The 26,411-nt window shown below is 35.9% G+C and overlaps 1 protein-coding gene across 6 annotated transcripts in view; it reads left to right on the plus strand.

Moving 5' to 3' along the window:
• The first annotated feature begins 3,174 nt into the window (after window positions 1-3,174).
• LOC134531437 (uncharacterized) overlaps window positions 3,175-26,411 on the plus strand; it is a 29,835-nt gene continuing 6,598 nt past the window's right edge. Inside the window, exons 1-7 of one of the 6 annotated variants that reach the window (XM_063367143.1) lie at window positions 3,175-3,258; window positions 4,699-4,825; window positions 11,259-11,311; window positions 15,213-15,270; window positions 18,931-19,012; window positions 21,735-21,784; window positions 24,605-24,698. In XM_063367143.1, coding sequence (XP_063223213.1) covers window positions 15,256-15,270; window positions 18,931-19,012; window positions 21,735-21,784; window positions 24,605-24,698 — 241 coding nt within the window. In that variant the 5' untranslated portion in view covers window positions 3,175-3,258; window positions 4,699-4,825; window positions 11,259-11,311; window positions 15,213-15,255. Of the gene's footprint in view, window positions 3,259-4,698; window positions 4,826-11,258; window positions 11,312-12,241; window positions 12,329-15,204; window positions 15,271-18,930; window positions 19,038-21,734; window positions 21,785-24,604; window positions 24,699-26,411 lie in introns of those variants that run through there. The other 5 variants (XM_063367140.1, XM_063367144.1, XM_063367141.1 and 2 more) reach the window with 5 other exon arrangements.

Raw genomic sequence — 26,411 nt, forward strand, 5'->3', positions numbered from 1 at the left:
AAACAATAAAATTTAATATTTGAAGTAGTACATTTCTATTTTACTTGCTTGAGCTGTGTTCAAGTAAGAATTTGAAATATGCGAATATGAATGTAATTGTATACGTTATATAGTTATATCAGTAGAACGCCAGCTTGTGGAGCAAGATATTGCTGTTTTCAAATTCCGGCTGGGTATACCTCTTCGGTGGTCATAATTTTTAGTTAGTAAGGAAACAGTTCTCAAAAGCTTATAAACCCACGTGATTTTATTTCTGCTCTAACAACATGGCTATAAACTGTAGTATATATCACAGGAAATTATATAACTGTTTCTTTGGTTCAAACATAGGTTTAAAAAAACTTCCACTTTTTATTTAGTTATTATTCCAAAAGGGGAAAATAAATTGAAATATTTTAACTAAATGTATTTATCAAACTTATGTGTTGAACGTGGAGACTACAACTGTTGCTGAGGAATGTCAACGAAATTCGCTAGACAGGTAGGTTCGAACTCCAAATACATTTGGTTTCAACGCCCCCCTTTTTGTTTCAGTTTTTTTTTACATTTGTTATTTTCCTAGACTTGTTTCCCCCCCCCCCCCCCTACTTTAACACAATTTTAGCTACACCAGTTGTGATTAGTTTGCAACCATATTATAATCTGTGTCATAAGTGCAGTATAGCCTTGATTAACCGTGGTATTGGGAGAAGGGGGGGAGGTCAGCACGGATAAGGGAAAATCACGGATAATCTAATTCAGTTGTATTTAGGTTATAATACAACCCGGACTAGTATTTCATCTCATGGGCAATTCTAGACCGTTTCTATGTATGTTAGTTTCTACTTTTAATACGTAGTCTTTAGTTTAACTCCTTTCTTGTCCCTTCCCTAATGAATTATACTTCGCCGGGCTAGGCTTCCCCTCCTAAAAAATGTTTAATTTTCTTTTGAGAACCCGTTTAACCCATTGTCTGGTTAACCCGGTCACGGATAATCGAGGGTCCACAGTATCTAATTGTCCAATCCAATCGAAAAACACGTGTTTTGAAAACTTGTTGATATAAATGATATACTACCATATGTAATTGTATATGTTGTTGAAAATATCGCCTCGAACTCGGTAAGTTGTAAGTACCGATCATAGAGAAATTATTTTTTCTTGCAGAGAGTTGCAAAAAAGCATTGATCAGTCATTTTTGGGTGTCACTTCGACACCGCTCAAAACTCGTTACCGAGTTGAAGTAAATATATCATAGTATAGTATACATACTTTGCTCATGGTCGTTACGTATGACTCACCAGGTTAAAATCTGCAGTGATGACGTAATGAGCGTTGGAGGGGAGCGTAGAATTTAAGTCAGTGAGAACTGTAACTCCCAAAGTAATTGGCCGATTTGCGTGATTTAAATTTGCTCGTGAGTGATAGTTGAGTGGAATAACTTCTAATAATGGTAGGTATCGAATGAGGCAAAAAGATAAATGAGCCAGAGGGTCGAAACGAGCTCCCGAACGAGGCGCGAAATTAGCGCTCGAGCGAGCCTCAGCCGTCCACCTCGCGAGAAGCGGCGGGGAATGCAGAACATTGTTTGGTGATGGACGTGGATATGCTCTGTGATGATTGTGGTTGTGAACGATGGGCTGAGTTTGTCGCGGCTTGGAGTCGCAATTTTTCTGGTGTGGCCGCCCGACCATCGAATTCACGACAAAAATTAAAGCAACATCAGTTTTGTTAAAATATTGTGTTTATTTGATACATAACATTCCCGTTCAGTGTGATGGAAATTCTTGAAACAACCCCCTTTTAGCATTAGATGGAAATCGAATCGTAGTCTACGAGCACCCGAACGTTTTCACACTAGGACTTTTGAGTTCCTAGAGTGAGCAAAGAAATGGCTTTGCTTTTCAACTGCGAGAAACAGAACACAATATCTTCCTCTCCCATAATGTCAATATTTATCTTGTATGGGGAGTGACGTCTGCAGACATTGGATATTACCAAGCTGAAGACCTGTACACTGTAATGGATATTCCAGTATAGAGCCAGCGGGAAAATTACTAAACAAATTACATGATATATGAACTCGTTATAAGTAGCTTGCTTTAGAAAAAAATACGCAATATCAGCACCACAAAACATCTGATCATTGGATCAGTAATTGGAATACTTCTTGCCACAATCCATTCTGAGTCAGTTAAATTTAGCAGGCTACTCGGAAAAAAGAGGTGTGACAGAAAAAGTGTGGAATATTTGTTTCGGTGCTACTCCGCACACTCTGATAGGTTCTATTGGTAAAATTAAATTTGTGAATGTGCTTAAAGTTTTTTGAAAATGTTTTGAAAAAATATTGTAAGTGATTCTTCCAGTACTCACCAGAGATGTGATAACGAGTAAATTCAGCTGCTCTCATATACATTTACACTACGATTTTTAACATAACATTCTTTTAAATATTAAATATACGCATGTTGTGTTGTCAACTACATATCTTGACGTGAATCAAACGTAGTTATCTAGGATTTTTTTAAGAGAGAGTAATTAAAAAGGTCAAACAATAGGATGAGGGATAAAATTAGTTTTTTTTTCGAAATCAGATAAGACAGTAATAATAAGATTATTTTGAATATCAAGTGTAAAAAATCAAGAAATACTGAAATGTAGCTATATGTGTGCTTTTAAGAAATCACATATTGACAGTAATCCGATATAAATTGTAAAGTTCCTCTAATTTTGATGTGCAAAATTTCACCAAAAAGTACCCAAAATCACATTTAATGGGTGGGAAAGTGACATTCCTTACGTTTTGTAGGTTCGGAATAAAATTGTAGCCTTGTAAAATAAAAGCTAAGCACTAGATATTTCCTTCAGTTCCGGGAAACACTGCAGTTAGTCCTGCTGGGTAATTGTGTGTTTTCGGGGTGGAAGAGGTAAGGCATTTGGGACAGTACGGTTGCGCCTAGAGCATTGCAGCCGGGAATATACCAGACTTTCTGGCAGGTAATATGGCCTTTTAATCATGGAGTTAGGAAATGTATAAGTGGTAGAAACGCTTCTTGGTTACTGCTGTACCTACTAACTAGGGCCCGTATGGATGTGCACACGTTCAAAAGATGTTCCACTTTTTACCTCTATGGTTCTACATAAGTCGTATTTAGTGTCCACCTCGTGCCAACTACAATTATTATGTCTCAGTATAGAGTATTATCTTTGTTTTTAACTGCTATCAAAATTTCAAGTGATTTTTTTTTCTGCGCCACTGAAAAAAATCAAAAGGAAAAGGTGAGTTGTGAGATTATGTGTTTAAATTATTCCAAAATTTACATATTTTATTGAGTATATTAAAAAAATTAAATGCATGTTAAGGTTCAAATATTAATTTTAAAATATCACCGTCAATGAGGTTATGCTCGTACATAAGGCATATAACCGCGAGTTCATATTTTCATTCAAAGCTCGTTCACATAGTACCTACATATTTCTAGAAAATCTTCCCGAAAAAAAAGAAAGAATAATCAGATAATAATTCATTTTATTTTAGTTCCTGTCATTTTTTCTTATCATTCTTAAAATTTGCTTTGCAATATTTTAAATTATCTTCTAGTAGTTAAAAAAATTAACGGTTGCTTAGATTATTTTTTTCTAAATTCACTAAAATATGTGAGGACAGTTAACTAGATTAGGTTAGCTACTTTAAAAATACTGTAAAAGTGAGTGTAATTCTAAACAAAGGTTAACATTATTTTACAGTTATTGTTATGTATCTAATTTCGCCTAACCAACCATCTGCACTATTTACAGTATTTTTAATTAAGCAAACCTAAATTAATAAAGGTTTAACGCAATTTTACAATATTGAATGTAACTAACCCAACCTACCTTACCGTTGACAGGTAAACTTCACAATGCCCTTTTAAAGAATGATTAGAAAAAATGTCAGCAACTCCAAAATATAATAATGCAGTTTTGGATTTTTATTTCCTTTTTGGTCTGTTTGCGATGGGTGGCTTATAAAACAACCAATTTCTAAAACACCCTTGACCATCCCTCCATCCCGAAGTTAACGACCAGGAACGCAGACCACGGCTTGAAATGCCTTGGAGGTTTGGCTCGGAGGAATAACGGTGGTCTGCTTTTTGGATGGAGACGAAGAAAGCCCAACAACAGCAAAGATCTACTGCCATGAAATGTAAGATAAGAGCATTCACTATATAAGAGACAAAATAAAATCCACTTTCAAATATTTCTGAGCACTGTTTGCGAATAAGAATCGTAAAATTCAGCCAATGTTAGTTTGTTTACTAATAATACTCTGGTTTAAAGAATTCTTTTTTTTTGCAATGCACTACACCATTCAAACGCGGACACGCAGAGCTCGATGAGATCTGAAACCAAAGAACGCGACACGGGAAGCCTACAACTCACGTAGTTTCGGTTCCCTACCACGTTCGTGCAACTTCGGGTTTCTCTCAAAAATTTAAATTAAAAAAATCGAAGGGTTAGGTTAGGTTAGGTCAGTCACAACATGCTTGTTTTCATTGGAAACTTCTGATTTAGCGGCTGAAGTGGCGTTAATACCAAAACGCAAAACTTCGGAAAACTTCGGAAATCTTCGGAAATTCTTGCAGGGAACCGAAACTACGTGAGTTGTAGGCTTCCCACGCGACACACGCAGGTTACGCGCGCTGTCTGTGTGCATCACGACTCTATGACTGCTGGCAGTGCCGACGCGCGCGCGGGCGGCCCGGGAGAGAGCATGTCGAGCTTCGACGACGTGCCGCGCGAGCCCCTGCTGCAGCACTTCACCCGTGCCGCGGGCCCAGCCGGCAGACGCCCTCCGGCCCGTAAGGTCAGTGCACGATGCGGAGAGACCACCTCCCGATGTCTGACCACTTCACTTAACAATGGCACGGAGACGGAGACGGATCTCCCGGAACATTTCTCCATCGAGTCTCTGCTGCTTCCGCGATGCCCGGAAACGTAAAAATGGCAACCAATGAGATTTCATTTCAACCAGAATTTACATTTATAATAAAAAAAATAAACCATAAATTCAAATATATAAGTATTCTTGTACTTGAAAACAATGTTCAACGTATTTAGAACATAAACAAACATGGCTACCACCGCAGCCGAATTCTCGGCTTCTGTTGGTCGCACGGAGTTACGTAAACGGAAGAGCTCAGCATCGCCGAGCTAATCCGTACGGGTCCGTCTCAGTCTGCGTGCTATTCTAGAATCACTGTTGCGTGAGATCCGTCTCCGTTCCCGTGTCACTGTAGAACGGGCCGAATTCAACACAATAGTAATATTAAACATAAAAATTAAACTCGATTTAAAATAAAAAATAACATAATTAAATTATAATAATGACAGCCTAATGACTGCTCAATAATAAGTGGCGTATGCAAGGGAAGGGGGAGATGGGGGGCGCTGTCATATAGATAGGTCTGGCAACTTACCTTTATTTTCCGTCGGCGTCCTGCAAACTAACGGCGCTATAGTAGGGGAGCCCACGATGCTAAATGGGGATTTACTCGAGCGTCGTAGAGACCTATTGGGTTGCAAAGCTTAGATGATAAGAAGAAAAAAATGTTATATGATATATACCTTTTCATCGGTGGGGGAAGCGGCTATAGAATTTTAAATACGTAAAAAAAAACTGTTGCATGGACATCCTCGAGCGCGTCAGATATTGATAGCATCAATGCCCTACGTATTTTTAATAATGTACGTATGTTATTCTGATCGTTTGCATGATGCGGGTGGTTGTATGTAAGGGTTGAAAATGAAAAAAAAAATTAATCGAGCGCGTCAGATTTTCTAAGGGAGTGATCAGTGCACCAAAAAAAAAGCTCTCATTCACTAATCTGACGATTTCGATGGAACGCAAACTCGCGGCCATTTTCATAATGTGCAAAAAAAATTCGCCATTTTGAAATACTCAAGCGCGTCAGATTAAGATATATATGGTTCATCTTTCTGTTCTAAACGTACTGTCTCATAATCTGACGATTATCTAGAGGGATTCGTCTGATCTGACAAAAAAAATTAGAAAAACGGTTCACCCTAAAGGCCATCCCTGCAACTTCCCGCTAATTCCATTCCTGGGCGCTAAAAATTGTACTTATGACATTTTTGAGCTCAAAATATAATTTATGTGATATTTTGAGCTCGCTGAGTTCAAAGAAATAATATATCTATGCATTTGAGCTCTCCCAGCTCGAAAGTCTGATAGAAGTTTCATAGAACACTATTTTTGGAATTTTCAAACCGCAATAACTTTTGAATGGATCAAGAAATTTTCACGCAGTTTTATCATCCTCATGAGTAATTTTCTAGTTTTAATTGATCGAACCAAAAATTTCGGAGTAATCCCCAAAAAACACTTTTTCGGGTTTCTTTCGTTCACGATATCTCTCGAACGAATCAACCGATTTTGACCAGCTTGGTGGCGATCGACGTGGTTTTTCAAGCTCAAAGGCGGATTATTTTTTGAAGTTGATCGATAAAGCCGTTATACTATAGATTATAAAAGTTTAACTAAATAATTTTTTTCATTGAAAAAAATTTTCTACAAACACTTATGAGACTGAAGTTAACAGACACTTGACAATTGTTTGATTTTTCTTTAAAAATAAACTAGACATAGAATATTATTTATAAAAATCTCATTTATAATTTTTCAGAGCTTCTAAAAATGAAGTTTTTAATTAATATTATCTTACTAAAGCTTTTTGTTAAGAAAATTCTAAAAATTATCAGATGTTTCTCAATTTCAATATTATAAATATTTAATAAATGAAGTCATATTAGCACTTACTCATCTGTCGATGTACCAGCAACCTCAGTAAACAAAGAATCAACAGTACCATGTGCTTCAGAACACTCTCCAGAAACAGGAGCATGTGTTTCGGAGCTATTTCCCGAAACTTCCGGTGCATTGTCATGTTCCACTACACTTTGATCTTGTAAATACTGAAAGTCTCGCGGTATTTTAATTGCAGTAAATAATTTATAGCACTGTGCGTGATAAAAATAATTTAATGATGATTCCATCGACAATTCGAGGTTATCATATGTTCCTCGAGACTTTCGGATAACCGGCTTGCTCCGACGATATTCCAAAATATTTACACATTTTTTTTAATGTTTCTACTGCAAATTTAATTGTTTTTTGTAAGGTACTTTCACCACAAAATACACATTTTAAATTAATATCACAAATATTAAATATTTATAAACTTTTATTCACATAAATAATATTAAAATAGCAAAAAAAGTTCAAACGTTGGAAACACGTTGTAAACAGTATGCCACGAACGAGTCTTTATGATCAGCTGTGATGGCGTCATGGCAGCAGAAACCAGAGTGGGGACGGAGTGAGAGAGTAATAGATAGAGAAAGAGTGAGAGAGGAATAGAAACGCGGAGAAGGAAATGTAGGCATCACGCAGCTGCACGGATTTAACTTTATCGACGAATTTTTGTTATTTCGGCTTGCGGAAATCGTCAGATTAAATATTTTTCATTATTCTTGAATTATTTCCTTCAAAATAAAATTTTTTTTAGCTACGCTCGAGAATGTCGAGATGACGTTTTTTTTTTACAACTTTTCTGCCCTCCCCTTTCTTTACGTCACTCTCAAATTGTCAGATTAGTGGAATATACACTTTTTAGGATGTAATTAACTCACCCTACCTTAATCTGACGCGCTCGAGAATTTCTGATGGTCAATTTTTTTTTACTAATCTGATCCTGTATCCTTCACGGGCGGCCTTATATATGGGCCTCATGTTTGGTGGAGGTACTTAACCGGGTACAAGGTATCCCCCTGTATATTAATCTGCCGCGCTTTAGTAAATCCCGAAATCCCCGCTTGGGCTCCCCTACTACTAGTAGTAGTAGAGACCAGTCTTAACAGTGGGTATAATTTTAAAACTCTGTTTCGTTTTTAACGTCTGGTAAAGTTTAGAATTTTTTTTTAACTTTTTTTGGTTGCTTTGTAGGGATTTAAAGCAAAGCAATAACTTGTAACTTTGCCGCAATTGACAGTTAAAAGTTGGAAAGTTGAGAATACGGATCCCGTACAAAATGGGATCTCCCATACGAAATTATTCTTTAAATGTTAAGTTCATATTTAAATCAAGAATATTATTTTGCTATACATTTTAATCTTCAAGCAAATGTCTTTGAAGTGTGATACTTTATTCATTAATTATTTTTAATCTAACAAGGAGAGGGTCGGAGTCGGGCTCACCGATTTGACTTAAACTGTGTGAGTAGAATAAGGCAGGTGCCCCTTTCAACTCCTAAAATATCTCGCCTGAGTGAGCTCTACGAAGCGAGAAAAAACTATTTCAATATTTTAAAGTAAAATTTAAAGAATGTTTTATCGGTTTGTTAAGTCAGTGGCGTAGCGCAGTGGTAAAACGCAAATTTTGGAAATCAGTCGACTGCTTGTACTACATATTTTTTATATCTTCAATTCAATTTTTTTCTTTTTTTCTCGCAATATTAAACTATTAAATACACAATTTAAATATATTTAAACAGCCAAATGTGTTTTTTTTTAAATAATATATTTAACTTAGTAAAGTATACTGAAATCTAGTTATATTAATATATTTAAACATGAAATGTTTTAAATGATACATTTTTTTATATATTATTTATTGTAGAGCATGGCTTGTGATTTAAATATTTTTTCCTTCAATAGCGAAGTTTAGCAAACGTTTAGCAACGTTTTGTTGTCGGTATATCCCCATTTGGTCATTTTTCTTTATTCTTTTTCGTGCATTCAGAGCACATGGCTCTAGAAAATCTTTCAAATCCCCTATAGTCGGCCATTATTATAACCTTTTTTCTTACCTTCAATTTGGTACAGTTTTGCCACGTGTCTGCAGTGATTTGTTATAAGAACGTATTATTTTATTGTAAAAAAATGCTTTGTTTCTTCTGATAATAAATAAAATGCAATGTAGATAATTACTTGCTAGAATTTTCATAAATGTTTCTTTTGGTCCAAACCTTACTCAATTATGTAATTTAACTGTTTAAAAATATTAATTTTTAATTAATATTTTAATATTATGATAAATAAAATAATTTAAAAAAAACATATCAGTGAGCATAGAACCCGCGCCGACAACTTGTCAAGACTATGCGCTTGACCACTGCGCCACTCGGCTGACTCGATAAGTCATGAAAAATATATTTCTTAAACTCTACTTTAAAACTTTGAAAGAGATTTTTCTCGCTTCGCAGAGCTCACTCAGGCGAGATATTTTAGGACATTGAAAGGGGCATCTGTTTAAGTCAAATCGGTGAGCCCCGACTAGGACCCTCCCCTTAGTAAGATTTCAACTCTTAATATTCCTGGTATTGCATATTAACACTTGTTTCTTTCAATCGGGTAGTTAGGTAGGTATAAAAAAAACTTGATTGTTCTAAGCCGTAATATTCATTACAGTCAGGCGCAATACCACTTCAACTTAACTGACAAATGCGAAGCAATTTTAAGGCAATGTGCAGATTAGGCATTTTACCGAGCATCCAAACGAATGAAAAAATATTAATCTAAGAAAAAATTTCAAAAACTGAGATAGCATTATGACTAAATTATATACGAAACACTTATTAAATACAATGTTAATAATGGGCTCAGCTACTACTAGCGCCGTTAGTTTGATGGCAACCGCGAGCTTCACTAAGCGGACGAGACACGCCAAGGTAAAGGTTAGGAAGTTGCCAGACCTATCTATATGATCCTGATGGGGGATATATACCCCCCATCCTCGAAATTCTAAAAACATCTATCATCCCACCAAAAAAATTGAAAGAATTTTAAAGCAAACAGCACGGAAAGAGGTTATATTTCTCCCCGAAATGAAATCCTGCGTAGACCAATCTGTAGTAGGTCAGGAACCGTGCTTGCTTCTGCGTCTCTAGATTGGACAGTTTTGAGTAGTAGTAGTATCAGCAACACATCACGGCAGCAATCACTACAGCATCACCACCTAGTCCTTTCCTGCACCGTGTCTTTGGGAGCTGCGTCTCTTATGGCCTCGCTGTCGACGAGGCTCGCCCTGTCGGGGGTGTATTTGCGTCAGTGAGACGGGATGATAAGCGTGACACCCGGTGGTGCTTCTAGCGCGGTATAGCCTCTAAGCGCAAGGCTCTGAACTGTCTCGCGGTCATCTCGTTGTGCACAGGTTTGAGCGGTAACCATAGTATTATTTCTTTAATTTATTAACCATTTGTCTTACGCCCATCAACAGTTGATGGACTTTTAAGTTGGGAACAACATAACGACAAACAAAAGAAATACATACACATGTAGAGAAAACAATATCAAAAGGACAAACGGGCAGGCACTGCATGTTGGTAGGCTCCCTGCACTCGGGGAAGGACCACCTGCAGTAGGCATCACCCGCAAGTAGGCAACACTTAACAGGCAGGCACCACAAACCTGCAGGCGCTGCTAACAGCATTGTGGACGAATGAAGGTACAGGTGTAATGCAAGTACCTTGAGTGCTTTCAAGAGACCGTACCGGCTGTTTCATGTTTAAAAATTGATATTCTGAAAACCCGCGTTTCGACTCATTTGTCTCTTTTAAAACGAAATACAAACAGAACTACTCATACGCCCTTGTGGTATTATTAAATGTATTTCGTAAACTGGTCCCATATATATGTATGTATAGGCTATATACAGAAAGAGAGTAGTAGTAGTAGTAGTAGTTTTAAGTCACATGGTTTATTCTGAAGCTCTGCTAACCGTATGTGTGCCGGGAGGTAAGCGGAGGCCTAAGTACAACCCACCAATAAATAAGGGCCACAGTAAATTCCATTAACGTTAACTATCACAAGCCATGGGTAGGATTCCCGGTGGGAGCAGAAGTTGTTCATAACCTGCTTCTAGACTAATTAGAGCAATTTTATATCCACGTTGTTATAAACTTAGTCTGAGCGTTAAAAAGTTAGAGAAATAACAAGTTTACAGAATTGTATAGCATTTAATCAAGAGACTGTCTAAATAGACCTTAATTAAATTAAGTAATTCCTGATTAATTTGTTGTTCTATGACCCAAGCTGTTTAATGATTTCTCCATTCATTCAGGCATATTCCTATTCTATCCTGGTTTCATTATATTTACATTTTTATAAAACAAACTATAGTTATAAGTTTTCTAATAATTCTGCATTCGGTTTTTGGTTCTATAGTCTAATATACAGTCAGTGATTTATTGAGTGTGATTGTTTGTTCGCTGTGATTACAGATTCTGATGAACTTCCTGAATTTTTATTCGCCAGAAACAGTCCAAGAGCTGCAGTTAGTATCTTCGTTTAATGTTGGGCTTCACACCATGTTGGGGTTTTACATTTTCATAACATCCATTTTTCTCCCTATAAATTTCATTTTCTGTATCAAATTTGCTCACCGGATACGTATTTTCTGCTCCTAAAGAGACAGGTAAATATTCATGGTTAAAAATTTTGTGTGACTAATTGACTCGTGGCTACTGAATGGAAGCTCATTATCTGGGGTTCCAAAACTATCTAAAGCTGGACTTTCGATGATTCGTCGCATCCGCCCGTCACCCGTCTGTCCGTCAAAACTTCACCAAGCTTTAACTTTCGACGGACGGATGAAATTATAACTTCAAAAATGTCTAAAACTTTTTTTTAGTTAGTTTATTTATTTAGCTGCACCGTATCATGTTTTTAATTGTCGTTTGAACACGTTTTAAAGTTTTATATTTAAAATAAGAATTTACTGAGACACGAAAGTGTAATTAATAGTGTATGGCAACTGTAATATATATTTAACTAATTATTACAGATAAAAAATAGTTTAATTATTTATTAGTGCCTAGCGTTCATGATCGTAAAACTAACAAACCTTTTCAAGAAATTTTTTCTTAAAATTTAAACCTTATAGTCAGTTGGCAGCATCCAAATGGTGTGTGTGTGTGTGTATGTGTGTGTGTATATATATACACACACACACACACATATATATATATATATATATATAAGCGAAATACCACTCACTGACTCACTCACTCACTCATCACGAGATCTCCGAAACTATACACCCGATTGTCTTCAAATTTAGCATAGTTACTCATATTGTGATGTATACGCTCACTAAGAACGGATTCTGAGGAAATCCGATCCCAAGGGGAGTTTCGGGGGACGTTAAAGATCATAAATCCAGTTTTTTGGTAGAAAATCACCATGGCAACGGGCCATTGTTGATGCCTTCTGCGTCTCCATGGCAACGGGCTCGGCAGTGGCGTACTGACAAACGGTGCTTTTATAATTTCAATTTACTCCCGTTGTGTTGGTGAGTTTTAATGACACTTTTTTTTCAATTCATATTGATATTTATTTGTTTGGATTAAAATAATGAACGTAGAATTTATTTTAATAGGTGGGCAATATATCCCTTTCCGAATTATCGAGATTATAGGTGACGGAGCGTGTTTATTTTCTACTCTGTCCCTACTGATGTACGGCAACGTATCAAAGGCTGACGAAATTAGAAACGAAATTGTTAAGCATGTATCAAATAATTGTACAAGGTTTCAATGCGTCACCCAAATGCCATCTGGCGCCCCTTATGATACTCAAGGTATTTACTGTACAGAAATGTCTAAGAATAACACGTATGGGCCCATTTGCGAAATTATGGCAGCTGCAGAATTATTTCCTTATCAATTTCAAGTGTATCAAGGTTACCGTTGGAAAAGCGACACAGGGTATAAAAAGACTACGATTTACGGGAAATTTACGGGAAGGGCGGGAACCGCTCGACCCACGCCATACACCGTGCGACGGCCCTGGCGAATGTCGATGGTGGCATCTTCCTGGACCAACCATGGTAGGCCCAGGATCAGCTCATCTCGGAGTCCTCGGACGACCAGGGCGCTCGTGTGTGTGTGTGTGTGTATATATATGTGTGTGTGTGTGTGTGTGTGTGTGTGTGAGCGCGCGATCGCGCGTGCGTGTGTTTGTAAAGGCGTAACGGTAACGCATCTCTATGGGACTTCAAGAGGTAACCCTGTAATTTTAAGGTGCAATATTAAAGACAAAGGCTTCCTGCACGTCCTTATGCCTTTTACAGTACTGTGTTTAGAATTTTTTTACACACCTTAAAACTTACGTCGAAACACCCATTTTATCTTTCTTCATTGTCCTAAAAATGCACGTTATAGACGAAACCATGGAACAAACTTGTATATATAAGTGTAATTGCTCTTAAATTTTATCCGTAATCAGACGCTTTTAATTGATTTTGAGCGGTTTGTAAATTATTATTATCTGGAGTTCTGCGACAACAATGCACTGTGACATAACCCTACCCCCCTTCCCCAGGGTCGTCGATGAAGAAATAACCGTCCAACCATATCCTCCCCTTCCTGTACCTCTTACCCGCTACATCCCCTGCTCTCCTTTCGTGTTTCTAATAGAACCATGGCTCGACGGCTGACCAGGCATGTCACACGTGGTCACCCCGTAACACGATCGTCTGTTGTAGTGTGATCAACCTTAATAATGCCAACCGAGGTTATGATTATTATATTTCCGTTCTGTTTCAAAATTTATAACTCATATTATACTAAAGATAAAAATATATAATATATTTATAGTCACAGTTTCTCTTTTTCTTGTTTGACGATGTAGGTAAGTTAAGGAGGAAATAAATTTTTATTTACTTAGAACTAAACTGTTTACTTTAAATACGTTCAATACGTTTGTTATTATACACTCTTAGAATAGAACATTACATTTACGGACTTTACTATTGTTACGACTTATGTGGGAAATCTGGATTCGTAAGGGATAGCCACTTAGTTTTTATTTTAGTTTTTCAATTAATAATATTTACATTAATAAATAATTGTACTTAAAAATATCCGATCACAAATCACTGGTACCTAAAAATGTTTATTCTTAAGCCACTCAATGTCTTCCACAGTTCCGCAGTTCGCACTCCTCACTGGAGCTAGACTCAACAGTGGTTCGCCCCTTACCTCGCCCCTGTCCACACACACAGTCTCGCGTAACTCAGTAGCACTCTCGAGAGGGTCTCTCACCCTCTTCGCCGATGTCCCACTTCCTTCACTCGCGGAACTCTCCGAACTCTCGGAATCCGCTCGCAACTCCCGCGGAGGCCGGCGTCACTGCTTAAGTACTTGAGGTGGCCTTCTAGAACCGACGACAGCGGCTGTGACGAGTCGCGTCATCCAAGGGCCGACCCGATGCCCGAATAGTCCAGAAGAGCGGCGTTCATTCTCGCTACTCCGCGCGGCGATTTTCTTTTGTCTATTTGTTTATGTAGTGAATGTTTTTTATTTGTGGATTTAAGTTCATGGTTTTTAGATTTTTAAAGAATAAAACTTCATTTATTCTAACTTTAAAATTATAAGATTTTCATTTTATTTTTATTTTCCAAGGAAATTTTAACGTTATTGTGTGGTACATATTGCGAGTATTGGCTATTTCTTAGTAGGTAGTTAAGTTGAGGAAATTATTTATTATGTTTATTTATTTACATAGAGAATTTCTTCAAATATCATGTTATTGATTTATGAGAGGTAATGTTGATTATTTGAGGATTTAAGTTCATTTTTTTTCAACCATTTCTTCTAATTTTAAAGTTTTGGGTTCACGTCACCGACATGCTAGTGATATAATACCACAATAATTTTCTTGCGTAGATTTGACATAGAAATCATGTCATATAACACATTTAAAAACAAAGTTTTCACTCTTGTGGACAGTCTACACGACTGCCTTTTCGTTTTCTGTGTTCCTTATCAAATAAGTGAACATGTACGGGTTAGGAAGAAGGGTGTTTTTGTTTTATACAAGACAAGTTTTTAAAGGTTTTATTAAAAGATAATTTTTGTGCGTTAATTTTCAACAACTGTATATTAACATATGTTTTTGTGCATTTACGAAAATTCCTTATTTATTTTGCGTTTTTCTTCAAAAAATTTATCGAGGGATATTTTAACATTAAAGTTGGAGGTAGTCCCTAAAATTAAAACATAACTTCACACAAGTTTGTTATAATTGGCTTATACCATAGAAATTTGACTCACTTGATTGTACGCAATCTTGTGTTTCACATATTTATTTGAACATTTCGTAAACTATTACATCTATGCAATAATAAACTACACACCTGGGCAAAAACAGAATTTGTTTTGCCTTGACTTCAGATGTTCCCGTGACTGATGCTACTACCAGTACTTTTCTTCGATAATGGATGAAGATGCAGTGAGTAAATATATTTAACTTGACATTTTTCAAAGATGATAAACCTTTTAATAAAATAAATTTGAACAATGAGATATTCAATCGCATCCTAACCAAAGTAGCTTAAGGTTTCCTGATGCACTTTTTGCAAACATGTCGCACGCCGTTAGATCTGTTTACATTGTGAGCGAATAGGCAAATTTATCAGCACATAAATACTTTTACTTTTCGTTTTGATAAACAATCAAATCCACCAGTTACTTGTTATTTCTTTGTGTATATATGTAAATCTAAAGATCCTGTCTAACCAAAACAATTAGTCGACCCGTGCGGAATTCCGCAGTGCACACCAATTTCAAAAATACTTACTTATAAGAAAAGTTGGCAAATATGTAGTTGGGCGATATTTGTTAAAAAAAAATTTAAATTCCGAAAATACTTTTATTCTATGCTTTTTAACTTCCTCTTTTCATAAAACTCGGCGGAGATAAGAAATTATAAATACTTTAAGAGATATCGCCGTTCTTATTTTGCAATACAAAACCTGTGCAATCATTCGACCGCAGACATTTTTTATTTTGCCGTGTGTTCGTGAATGCCTAATTAATTAAAATGGTCGATTAAGTCAGATCATTTACATTCTAAATACTTTCAAACTAAGCGGACATTAAAAATAATATGAATTAATTTTAATGGTTGTTTAGTTTTAAAGTATTTATAATGTAACTGACCTGACCTAACAAACCGGGACAAAGGATGAACAGGAGGAAATCACGTAATTTTTTTTTACTTATTACTTGCGCAACAATATCCAAATTGATACTCGTAAACAAGAAATAATGGTGAACGCCGCAAGAAAAAAATTCATACTTGTAAACAAGAAACAAACTTAAACGCCGCATGAATGCACAGGTATTGTGATGAAAATTAAAAAAAATTCGATATCTCCTAAAGTATTTGGAATTTCATATCTCCGCCAGGTTTAATGAAAGAGGAAGTTGTGGCAAACCCCCCTTATACCGGGGTAGTTGAACACGTCCGCACCCGCCGCGCCAGTCCCGTATACGCGTCTCTACCGACATATTGATAATGAAAGTGTAGTAAAATTAACTTAAATAGACGCGCATGGACTGGCTTAAAATTTGACCAGTGCGCAAAAGCAATCATTAACGTACTAAATTGACCGACAGCCCTGCTAAACTTATTGTGATAGTTAACATATATATAATGAATTACCAGAAATAAAATCACCAGCATTAAGTACCGTAAAAAAGGAAAGCAACCTATAAATCCAATTCGTGATACCATTTCAATTACTATAATTAAATTTAATGAACGTTGGTTACATTCGCATACAAACACTCTTACACTATGCTTAAAATAAACCAAAGTCCCATAAAGTCTATTTCGGAGGAGGGGAGGGTGGAAAAACGAAATAGTGGCGTCTAGATAGTTCTACCAGTAATTTCCATCGCCGCACTCTGTTTTAAACACGTTGCCCGCAAGTCAAACCAGCGGAACCAAAAGTTACAAATCCAGTTCTCGCACTTACTTGTTCTAGAGGCATACCTCTGTAGTCGGTGTGCGCCGGGGTCGGATGTAAACCCCGCTCACCTTGTAGCGCCTGTAGCATCGCGCTACATTGATGACCAGTGCACTAGGCCCACGATATCGCATTCTCATACACCACGACTGGTGTTACTTCGCCGAGGGTGTCGTGGCATTACCGTCATCACGTAATCACGTAACGTCGCACTCGTAGCTCATCGCTGAAAAGCCAATTCTCGTCTCTGCCGGATAGTTCCGCGGCCCGCGGTCAACACACACTGTTTGTCAAAAACAGCTGGCCGCCCTCTCCCCTTCTCACGTCAGCTGACGTCACCACCCCCTCCTGTACTGCCCCCCCCCCCCCCTCACTCCGCTCGATCGTTCTGGTTATTTCTAGTGGTTGCCACTACCGAATAATAATAATAATAATAAGCGTACAACAAAACAACAAATAAATAATTTACATACACCATTAACTAGTATAATACTATAAATAATATTATAAAACAATTTACTCATCTTAAAACAACCTTTACGCACCATAAAAATTATAATAAAAATCAAGACGACTGAGGCCGCCACAAATGGCCTCAAAGTTAAACAGCATAGAATAAAAGTATTTTCGGATTTTATAATTTTTTTTTTAACACATATCGCCCAACTAAATATTTACCGAAAAGTTTGACGTGCCAGAAGTTTTGTTAAAGTGGTTTTTTGATTGAATTTTGGTTATGTTGAAGTATACTGAAACCGTCTCTAACTGCTAAACGATAACAATGATATTTTAGGTAACTGAGTTGTTGTTCTCAGTGCAGTAGCATGAACAGAAAGATGTTGTCTACCAACAGACCATTATGAATTATGAGTTATGTTTGTAGGTTATGTTTTTGATACAAAATATCAAAAGTAATTTCAAAAGTACTTACTTATAAGAAAAGTCTGACGTGCCAGAAGTTTTGGTTAAGAGGTGTTTTGGTGAAATGTTTTGGTTAAGATGAAGGATCCTTCAAGATGTCTTTATCATACGTTGTTTATTATGACGGAAGTACAATTTTAAAAAGAAATATGTAAATGTTTTGATGCTTCAAGTGGATATTCGATTCGATATCTATCGAAAAATTGACGCATCCAATAAAAGACCTCTTCTTAGATGACTTTAAATCCCAAATTTAAGAGAGACGATTCATTTTTTGACCGTGGGTCTATTTTTCGTCATTAGCCAGCACGATAAGCTTTAAAATGAGGGGTAAATAATGGAATTTGATGAAGGATTAAGGAATATCTCGTGGACCGACAGAAAAACAGGCTAGAGAAATAATATATAAGATAATGACATCATATTCATAATGTGACCAATTAAATATCACGGACACAATTTAATGATAAACTACTTTATCTTGTAAAACTAATATATTAACTTATTATTTTCTTAAAAGGAGAAAAATATTTCCCTTAAAATTGCCACAAGTTAATACAAGGTTTTAGATTCGTCATTCCCAATTGTTCCTACATAGTTACATTAAAATTTTAATTTGACAACTTAGTAAGCACGATTTTCACAACCCAAGAATGTACTTTATGATGACAATAATATATTTTTCTCTCTATTCAAATGCCACTTAAAGAACTGAGTTTTGGACAAAAATGGCATGAATGTGCGCAAAGGTATCTTTCAATGTAGGTAAATTTTAAAGCTACTGCAATCCGCGTGGACATGAACATCGTTATGCTGGGCACGACGCTCCAGGAAAGGCCACGGTGTTGGATGTTGGAATCCCACGGCAGGGGGATTCTGCGGTGGATTGCCCCTGCCTCCCGCAGTGTGGAGGCGAAAGGACAACACACCACGCAGTCCTGGGCGCGGGGAGGGAATCTTCCCGCAGGTGTCACATCCTCGAACATCCGGGAATCGAACCCGGCACCAACGAGCCAACAATTCCCACCTTTATGACTTATTTGACATTTAGACTCTCATTGACTTCGGAATTCTTGTATCCAATTTTACAATTACAAATTTATATCCATGAGTTTCCCGGGACCCGTACCCAGAATCCCTCGCACGGAGATCCGGTGTGCCGACAGAGAGCCGGCAATTAAAATATAATTAATGTATTTGTGTGTTTGTGCCAACAGATACCACCAGGAGCAGCGCCGCAGAAAGGTCCTCCAACACCTTCCCCTTTACCTTCGCCCCAGGCCCAGACAGTTCTCCCAGGTGCCTTTACTACCGACACTACGCAGTAGGCCTCTTCTGTTTCATCAGGTTTCGATATTCACCCAGTACTTATCTTCCTTTGTAGCACAGCTGTAGAAGTAGAAGATATACACAACCCGACCGTGTGTTATAACTATAATATAATAAGTTAGTACAACAAGTTTCACGAAATAACAATCCCTAAAAAATGTGCTGTCAGGCGATACGCTTGTGGGGTACCTTACTATAAAATACTAATAATTTCTTTAGGACCGCCTAATAAACGTGTATATTTAATCCTAAATTTTATGTCGACTAATGAATTTTTTTCTTAATTTTTTATTAACTGTAGTGTACAAACCGTCTTAATAAATACGAGGGCGTGTCAATAAATAACGCACATAATGTAAACACAATTAATGACAATATGAAAAGAGAAATGAAATTATTACCCATTTATTACTTCTCCACATAACTTCCATGCATGTTGAGGCATTTGTTCCAACGATGTGTCAGAGTTGAGAATTCTGGTCTCGTAGAACTCCGTCGGCTGCGAGAAGAGGAGCCTCATTCGCACGACCCGTTTGAGTTAGTCGTCAGTCACACCTCTTACCACCGAGGAACCTCTTCATAGTCCAAACAGATGGAAATATGAGGTTGCCAGGTCCGGGCTGTAGGGTGGATGCTCCAAAACTTCCCGACCGCATTCCTGCAATTTGTCACGAATTGGGCAAAACACGTTGGTACGGCCAATACAGTCTTTCCCGTAAACCTCCACCATCTCCGAATTGATCTATCCTACTTTATTTCGTTTTGCACAAAGAAATCTTATCACAGATCGTTTCTCCTCCGCAGTTGACGATGTAATCACTAATGCAATTTTACCGGTGACTGACGAACGCTATCGGTATGTGGAACAACGAGATCTTGTTTTGCGTCCCTTAAGTAGCGCCCTCTAGTTACCTTTTTAGTCAATAACTTCAGTTTTACTCATTATTTTCCTACTTTAAAATTTACATGTGCGTAATTGATTGATACACTCTCGTATGTATCAGAATTATATGAAATAAATATCTTATAATATATTTTAATAATAAATTCTTAATATATATATGGTAATCACAATTATAAAAAATCACATAATTTATTGCTACTGAACGATCAGCGGAATTTATGTTAATTTGTAAAGAGAAATTAGTTATATTCTGTTTTCACGTAAGTGAGGTGAGAGGTTACAGCAAAAATTCAAGAAAAAATTATAGAAGACGCTTAAGAAAAAAATGTATTGCTTAATTTGGACAGTAAATATTATTACTCGCTAGAATCATCTCATCTGTATGTGTTGAATAGTAACAATTCTGATAGGATAAATTATGTACCACGTATCGAGAACGCACTGGCAAAAGTAAACACAACGAATAATAATAGGTCAGTCAGCAAAAAAAAAAAACAGACTACGCGACATCCCAAATCAAAAATAGGACCTCTTTGTTGGACCCAATTTTACTCACCTCAATCTACGTAGCCTATAGAATGTAGCTAATTCCTGCCTATTTAAAATGTTTGCAGACAATATGTATGTTAAATTTTATAAATGCTCTTAAGTGACTACTTAATAAACAAAAATTTGCCTCAAAGTAACAATTCTTGTATCTAAACATTTTTTGTATATGTGGCTCTAAGAGATATTGTTTAAACTGTAATTTATATTTTGTGCTGCTTTTTCTGACTCCGTTTCTTATGTTTTTATTTCAGAAAAGGTAAATAAATTATTTTTCATTAATGTTGTGCGCTCTTTTTGTTGACAATACAAATATTCTTTAGAAGAGTTTGCGAAATTTTAAAGTCATGTATGGACTGTAGCGCTCCTAAAATGCGTGTTGACATGTCGCCAATTACACTTCGCTGTCCAACTTTCGAAAATTGCAATTATTGCTTTATTTAAACTTAAATATATACGTATGAAGTTAACCTTGTTTTCATGAAATACCAAAGGCAGTGCACGAATAAATGTAACAATAAAATTGTTCTTTCCTCAAACAGGAACTAAATGAAATTTCAACTTCAACAAAACTGAATATGTACCTTCGTCAATGAGATATATACTGTAGTTGCAGCCATTTTGTTGGTAAGAAAAATATTCCTTTGAACCTAATGTGTTGTTTAATTTGAGTTTAAATGTTAAATGATAAATTTTACTGTTTCTATTGTTTTGCTCGATTAAACAATTATCCAGTTCTATGAAACCGCTATTCTCCTACCCAAAGAGGATCGCTGCAAACATAATTATAATGGTAAACTAGGACAGCCAGACATGTTGCGATTTCTAAAGTCGACAAATACAATAAAATAACATAATTGGCACGTCAAAAAAAATATTTGTAACACCTTTGCACTATAGAACTGAGAATGTACCTACATACATAAGATAAAAGTCAGTTACATCTGTCTGATAACCTCCTTCACATAATACAATGTAATCCTGTTTACAAAAAATTTAATCATTATTTTAGGTTGGTTTCTTGTTAATGTCCTTTAATTTTTATTATTTTGGAATATATTCTGTTTACTGCTCACACCCAAGGATTTATCTTTGTATTTCTTATCAAAACATGCTTACTTAATTTTTTAAGTGATTGAGGGAATGTAAACTTATTATTTCTTACAAAGTCAATAATTAAAAGTAAGAGATCTACACATAAAAATTCACAAGACTTTTCAATTATTATTTTTTTTTTTTTAGGTCTTCCGGTGCAAGAGCTGGGAAAATCGTCTTACAATGAGAACGAACAGGTAACAAAAAAAATTAATAACGGAATGTATGAAGTAAAGACATCTCTAAGCACGAATATTAATGGTGCTGTTCATGCTGAGCCATCCTGATGAAGGAGAATAAATTATAATACATTATGAATCTAATTTAAACTGCAGGTTCATTACAACAAAATAAGTTGAAAACATCAAACGACTTATGGTCTAAAGTGAACATTTTTACTATTAAAAATAGAGACAGTATTTAGCATAGAACATTGAGAGTCTGAATTATGTTTAATTAAACGACGTTCTACAACCAATTCGAATTTGGTTGCTGTAGGAATATTATTTAATTGAAATGATTGGGGGTAGTAATACATCATAAAAATATGTGGAAAATAAAGGCCAAATTAAAAAAAAATGAAAGAAACTATTATATTTGTACATCTGCATGTTTTATTTTTCACTTTTAATTTTACCTCTAGCTCTAATAGATTCATAAATATTCATTTTATTTTCAAAAATCTTTTATACCTCTTAGGATTTAAATTTCGCAAAATGGTACAATTATGGTTGTTTTGATGTATTTGTCATCGATGCCTGATATATTTTATTATGCTTTATTGGTTTTAGAGATAAAATTAATGATCTTAAAATCATATTTTTCACTCCCTTGCTTCAACCACACAGAGCACTATGCTCGCTATGTTTGCCATGTTCTCTACGCGAGTAAAGAAAGAATAGCCAGCTGGATCTTATGTGTCACTGGCCACACCAAGCTAGCTATGTTCGCTATGTTCGCTATGTTCGCTATGTTGGCGATCCTGGTGACGTCACCGGGTGTTTGGTTCTCGGATATTTTTATGAACGTCGTTGACTTCGTGCATGCGTAGATAACCAAAAATATCTGTTTTCCAACGGAATTTTGCTGTACTTCTGCGTTTGATTTTTATGAATTTTAATATATCTCAGTATTGTGCTTTAAACAATCAAGTCGATGGAAAATTTAATTGAAAGATTACGAAAATATCCATTTTTATGGAATAAATCGATGGAAGAATATAGAGAAGGTAGGATATGTAGGACAATGCCTGGGATTTTATTCCAATGGGACGCTATCAAACTTAGTTGAATTTATCCTGAAATAATCCATAAAAATTGATTTCGTCCTCACTATCAACTTCGTCATCAAAAGAAATGCTTAAAATTCTTTTGTTTCTATATTAAATTCATGAACTTTTTTTTTTTTTTTTTTTTTTTACGTTTACTGAGAGCCAGCAGAAAATCATCGTCGGAATCATCACTTGAATCCCACGGCATGCATATCTCCGACATCGAGAACTAGACTATCCTGTCTGGCCACCTGGTGAAACGAACATCGCAAAAATAGCGAATATCGCGAACATCGCGAACATCGTGTAGCTTTCTGTGTGGCCTCGGCTTTAGAGGCGGAGTTCTTTAATTATATGCATATAGCCAAGTGTTTAAGTTAGCCAATGGCCTTACTAATAAAAATGTTTTATCAAAATCCTTCAAGTAGTTTTCGATTGATGTAACATACAGACATACAAACTAACCGATAAAATGGGGGGGGGGGGGGGGGGGCGTTTTAAATAATATTAGTAGCTATTTCAAGTGTTGTTTCATAATTTTATCGAATGTACAAGCTATTTACCTCGAACCGTTTTATTATTAGTATAGATTAGTTGGGAAACGTAGTAAATATCATCGATATATATTAAACTAATTTTAGAAATATAATCACCACCATATATTAGGCCCTATTTGACACCCATTCAAAATAAACTGGCAGGCCTTATTCTTAACTTACACATTTTTTACGAGATGATACGATTATATTTTTATTACGTTCGTGCGAGGGCTTATTATTTACTCATAAATCACAGGTTTATTTATTTTGCCAGACTAATTACTGCAAAGTTTTCATTTATTATCTGGGACTAAAACTGAGACTGAATTATTAACAGTTTATTTTGTACAGGAATGTAAATTTTTTTTTTCCATGGAGTTCAACAGAAACATGATTTTTTCTATCCATTCCTACTTCATTGGATTAAAAGATTGTTATAGGAACAACAAAATCTGTTTGGTAGGGAATGCCGTACAAACGCAGTGTTTCTGTTTATGGTACTACGACTACAAAGTGAACACCACTTATCTGATCTCATTGAGGATAAAACGATTTTTGCATCTGCTGAACGGTGGCAATAGTTCCCTGTATAGCTGAGTCGATTTTTTTCCAAATATACGTGGTTTGTTTTTATCTCTAATGACTTTTACAGAAAAGATATAGTTCAAAGAAAAAAATTACTAAAATGTTTAAAGGAGATTATTATATTATTATATATATCACGCGCGTCTTTAAGAATAGGTAAATTTTGTTTCCACACTCACTAACTTTCACGATCATAAATATATTTCTGTTTGTTTTTTCCCTCTGAATATTAACACCTTTTATGTAATTACATTTAAATGTCTCATAGAGGTTTGGAAGAACAATATCTTGAGTGACTCATTTCTGGAACAGGGCTGGAATAATGGTTATGATCTATTCGTAGCAAGTCGTACAGATAAAATATTTACTTAAAATTGCATAATTGTTACTAGTTATTCGTTTATAGGGTTTTTGGTAAAAAGAACACCTAATACTTTAAAGAACAAAGGAAAACACAACTTATAACCACAGAAAGATTAACACCCAAATGTAACATTTATATCGAGGAGAACTGGGACTGAAGTCAAAATAATTATTTGTTGAAAATTCGTTACTAATTTTTGTTTGGTAGCATTCTAACGCAAAATGTGTTACTCCGCAAACTAACGCTGGTGTTTCTACAGGACGAATACTTGTCTACAGAAGAAAATGGTTGGGACTCCGACGAAGACGAATATGATGAAGAGGAAGAGTCCGAGGACGAAACACCCGTCAAACGTAAGACTTCCGCTTGCACATTGCCTGCTCTTGTTAAAAAAAAAAAAAAAAAAAAAAAAAACAATCTATTAAAAAAGCTCATATTTCCTGTTTATGTTCAAGAAACATACGTTTTAAGTGTGTATGTTGACTGGTAAGAGTAGTAAAATCTCACATTTGTAAAATTAAGGTAGAAGAAATATCAAATATGCTTTTTGATATCTACGCTGTTGTTAAAATAAATACGTAATGATGTAGCGACATCAAGCGTGTAGATGAAAAATCCACCGAACACGAAATACACACAGTAAATCTTTACTGGTGGTAAATTGATTCGAACACAATTCTTTCCATTCTTTCGATTTTATTTTCATTAAAATAAGTTCAACATCTGATGGGTGTAACTCGCCATATGATTGTCCCCAAGGACACAATTGGCTTCTATGGTTACAATTATTGTCTCCAACTTCCCCATGATCCTCCTTCCTGGCTTTGTCGGCACACTAACCGCTAGGCCGGGCACCATGTCGACTGGGCTGTGTAAGTTATCAGCGAGAACCGACACCACTAGCTCAGATTGAGGTATGTTGCTGTGATGATAACCAAAGGAATATTAAATCAAGACAGTGAGGTTTATTTTAAATCCTGATCCACAGCCTCTAACTACTCGCAGGCGAATCTCAGATTTACATCGAAATAATGGGTTTTACATTAAAAAAACTAGGTGTTCCCGGATCTCTGCCCCATTCCCCTCCAAATCCCTCTGTGGACACGTGCACGTTTTTATAGACTAATGATGAGATAGCCCAGGGGTCGGTAGAGTGTTTAGTGAGATGAGCCAAATATGAAGTAACCATTTTCTACAATATTTTAGAGAGCCCCAACATGTACTTTCTCTGTATCTACATGGACTTTTAAGACGATCAATAAAATAGATGAAATCAAAATATCTTATTCACAAATTCAACATTAAGTCTTAAAAATAATGTATATTTTAGGGGAAAAAACAAGTAAATGTAAAAAAAATATGGTAATCATTATTAGAACTCTACCGATAAAACAATAAAACCTAAGTTATTTAAATTAATTATTCAAATTTTAAAAAAACACTTGGGCAAGTGCGGTCGTAGGGTACGATGGTTGAGGATTTGCGTTGTGATTGTGCCGTTTCATTTTGTTCGGTTTATTTTAATTTTATTTTTCGCTGTGGCAGCGCTGTGGGTTGTAGAGCATGCGGCTCGCGAACCGCGGTCTGCCGACCCCTGAGGTAGATGTTTATAAAATCTTGTACCATTGATATTTATTACGCAAGGAACATTTAGGTATACGCTGCTTGAAATTATATATTTACAAAATAAAAATAAAAACGTGTGTCGTTTTCATTAGGCTACCTTTTGTAAAATAAATGCATGAGTCGTTGTTAAGGACGCATGTTTTTTGCAGGAAAATTTAAATGTTTATTAGACTTATACACACTGGGTTAGTGTTTTAGACAGTTGGTGTTACTATTGGTTATGATGGTTATAGGCAATAATGATGATATTGTTTAACTGAACGTCCGCAAATCGCCTGAAAATAACTGAAAATAAGTACACAATTTCGAACATTACTTTTAAAACCACAACAGTAAAAAATAGCTACAGTTTTGATTTTAAGGAATATATTCGACACGTTAAGTTTTCGCGGAATAGGTACAGGCTTATCTGTTCCTTGTTTACATCGTATTATGGCAAT

Source organism: Bacillus rossius, chromosome 3 (genome assembly GCF_032445375.1).
Source record: "Bacillus rossius redtenbacheri isolate Brsri chromosome 3, Brsri_v3, whole genome shotgun sequence".
Taxonomy (NCBI): domain Eukaryota; kingdom Metazoa; phylum Arthropoda; class Insecta; order Phasmatodea; family Bacillidae; genus Bacillus; species Bacillus rossius.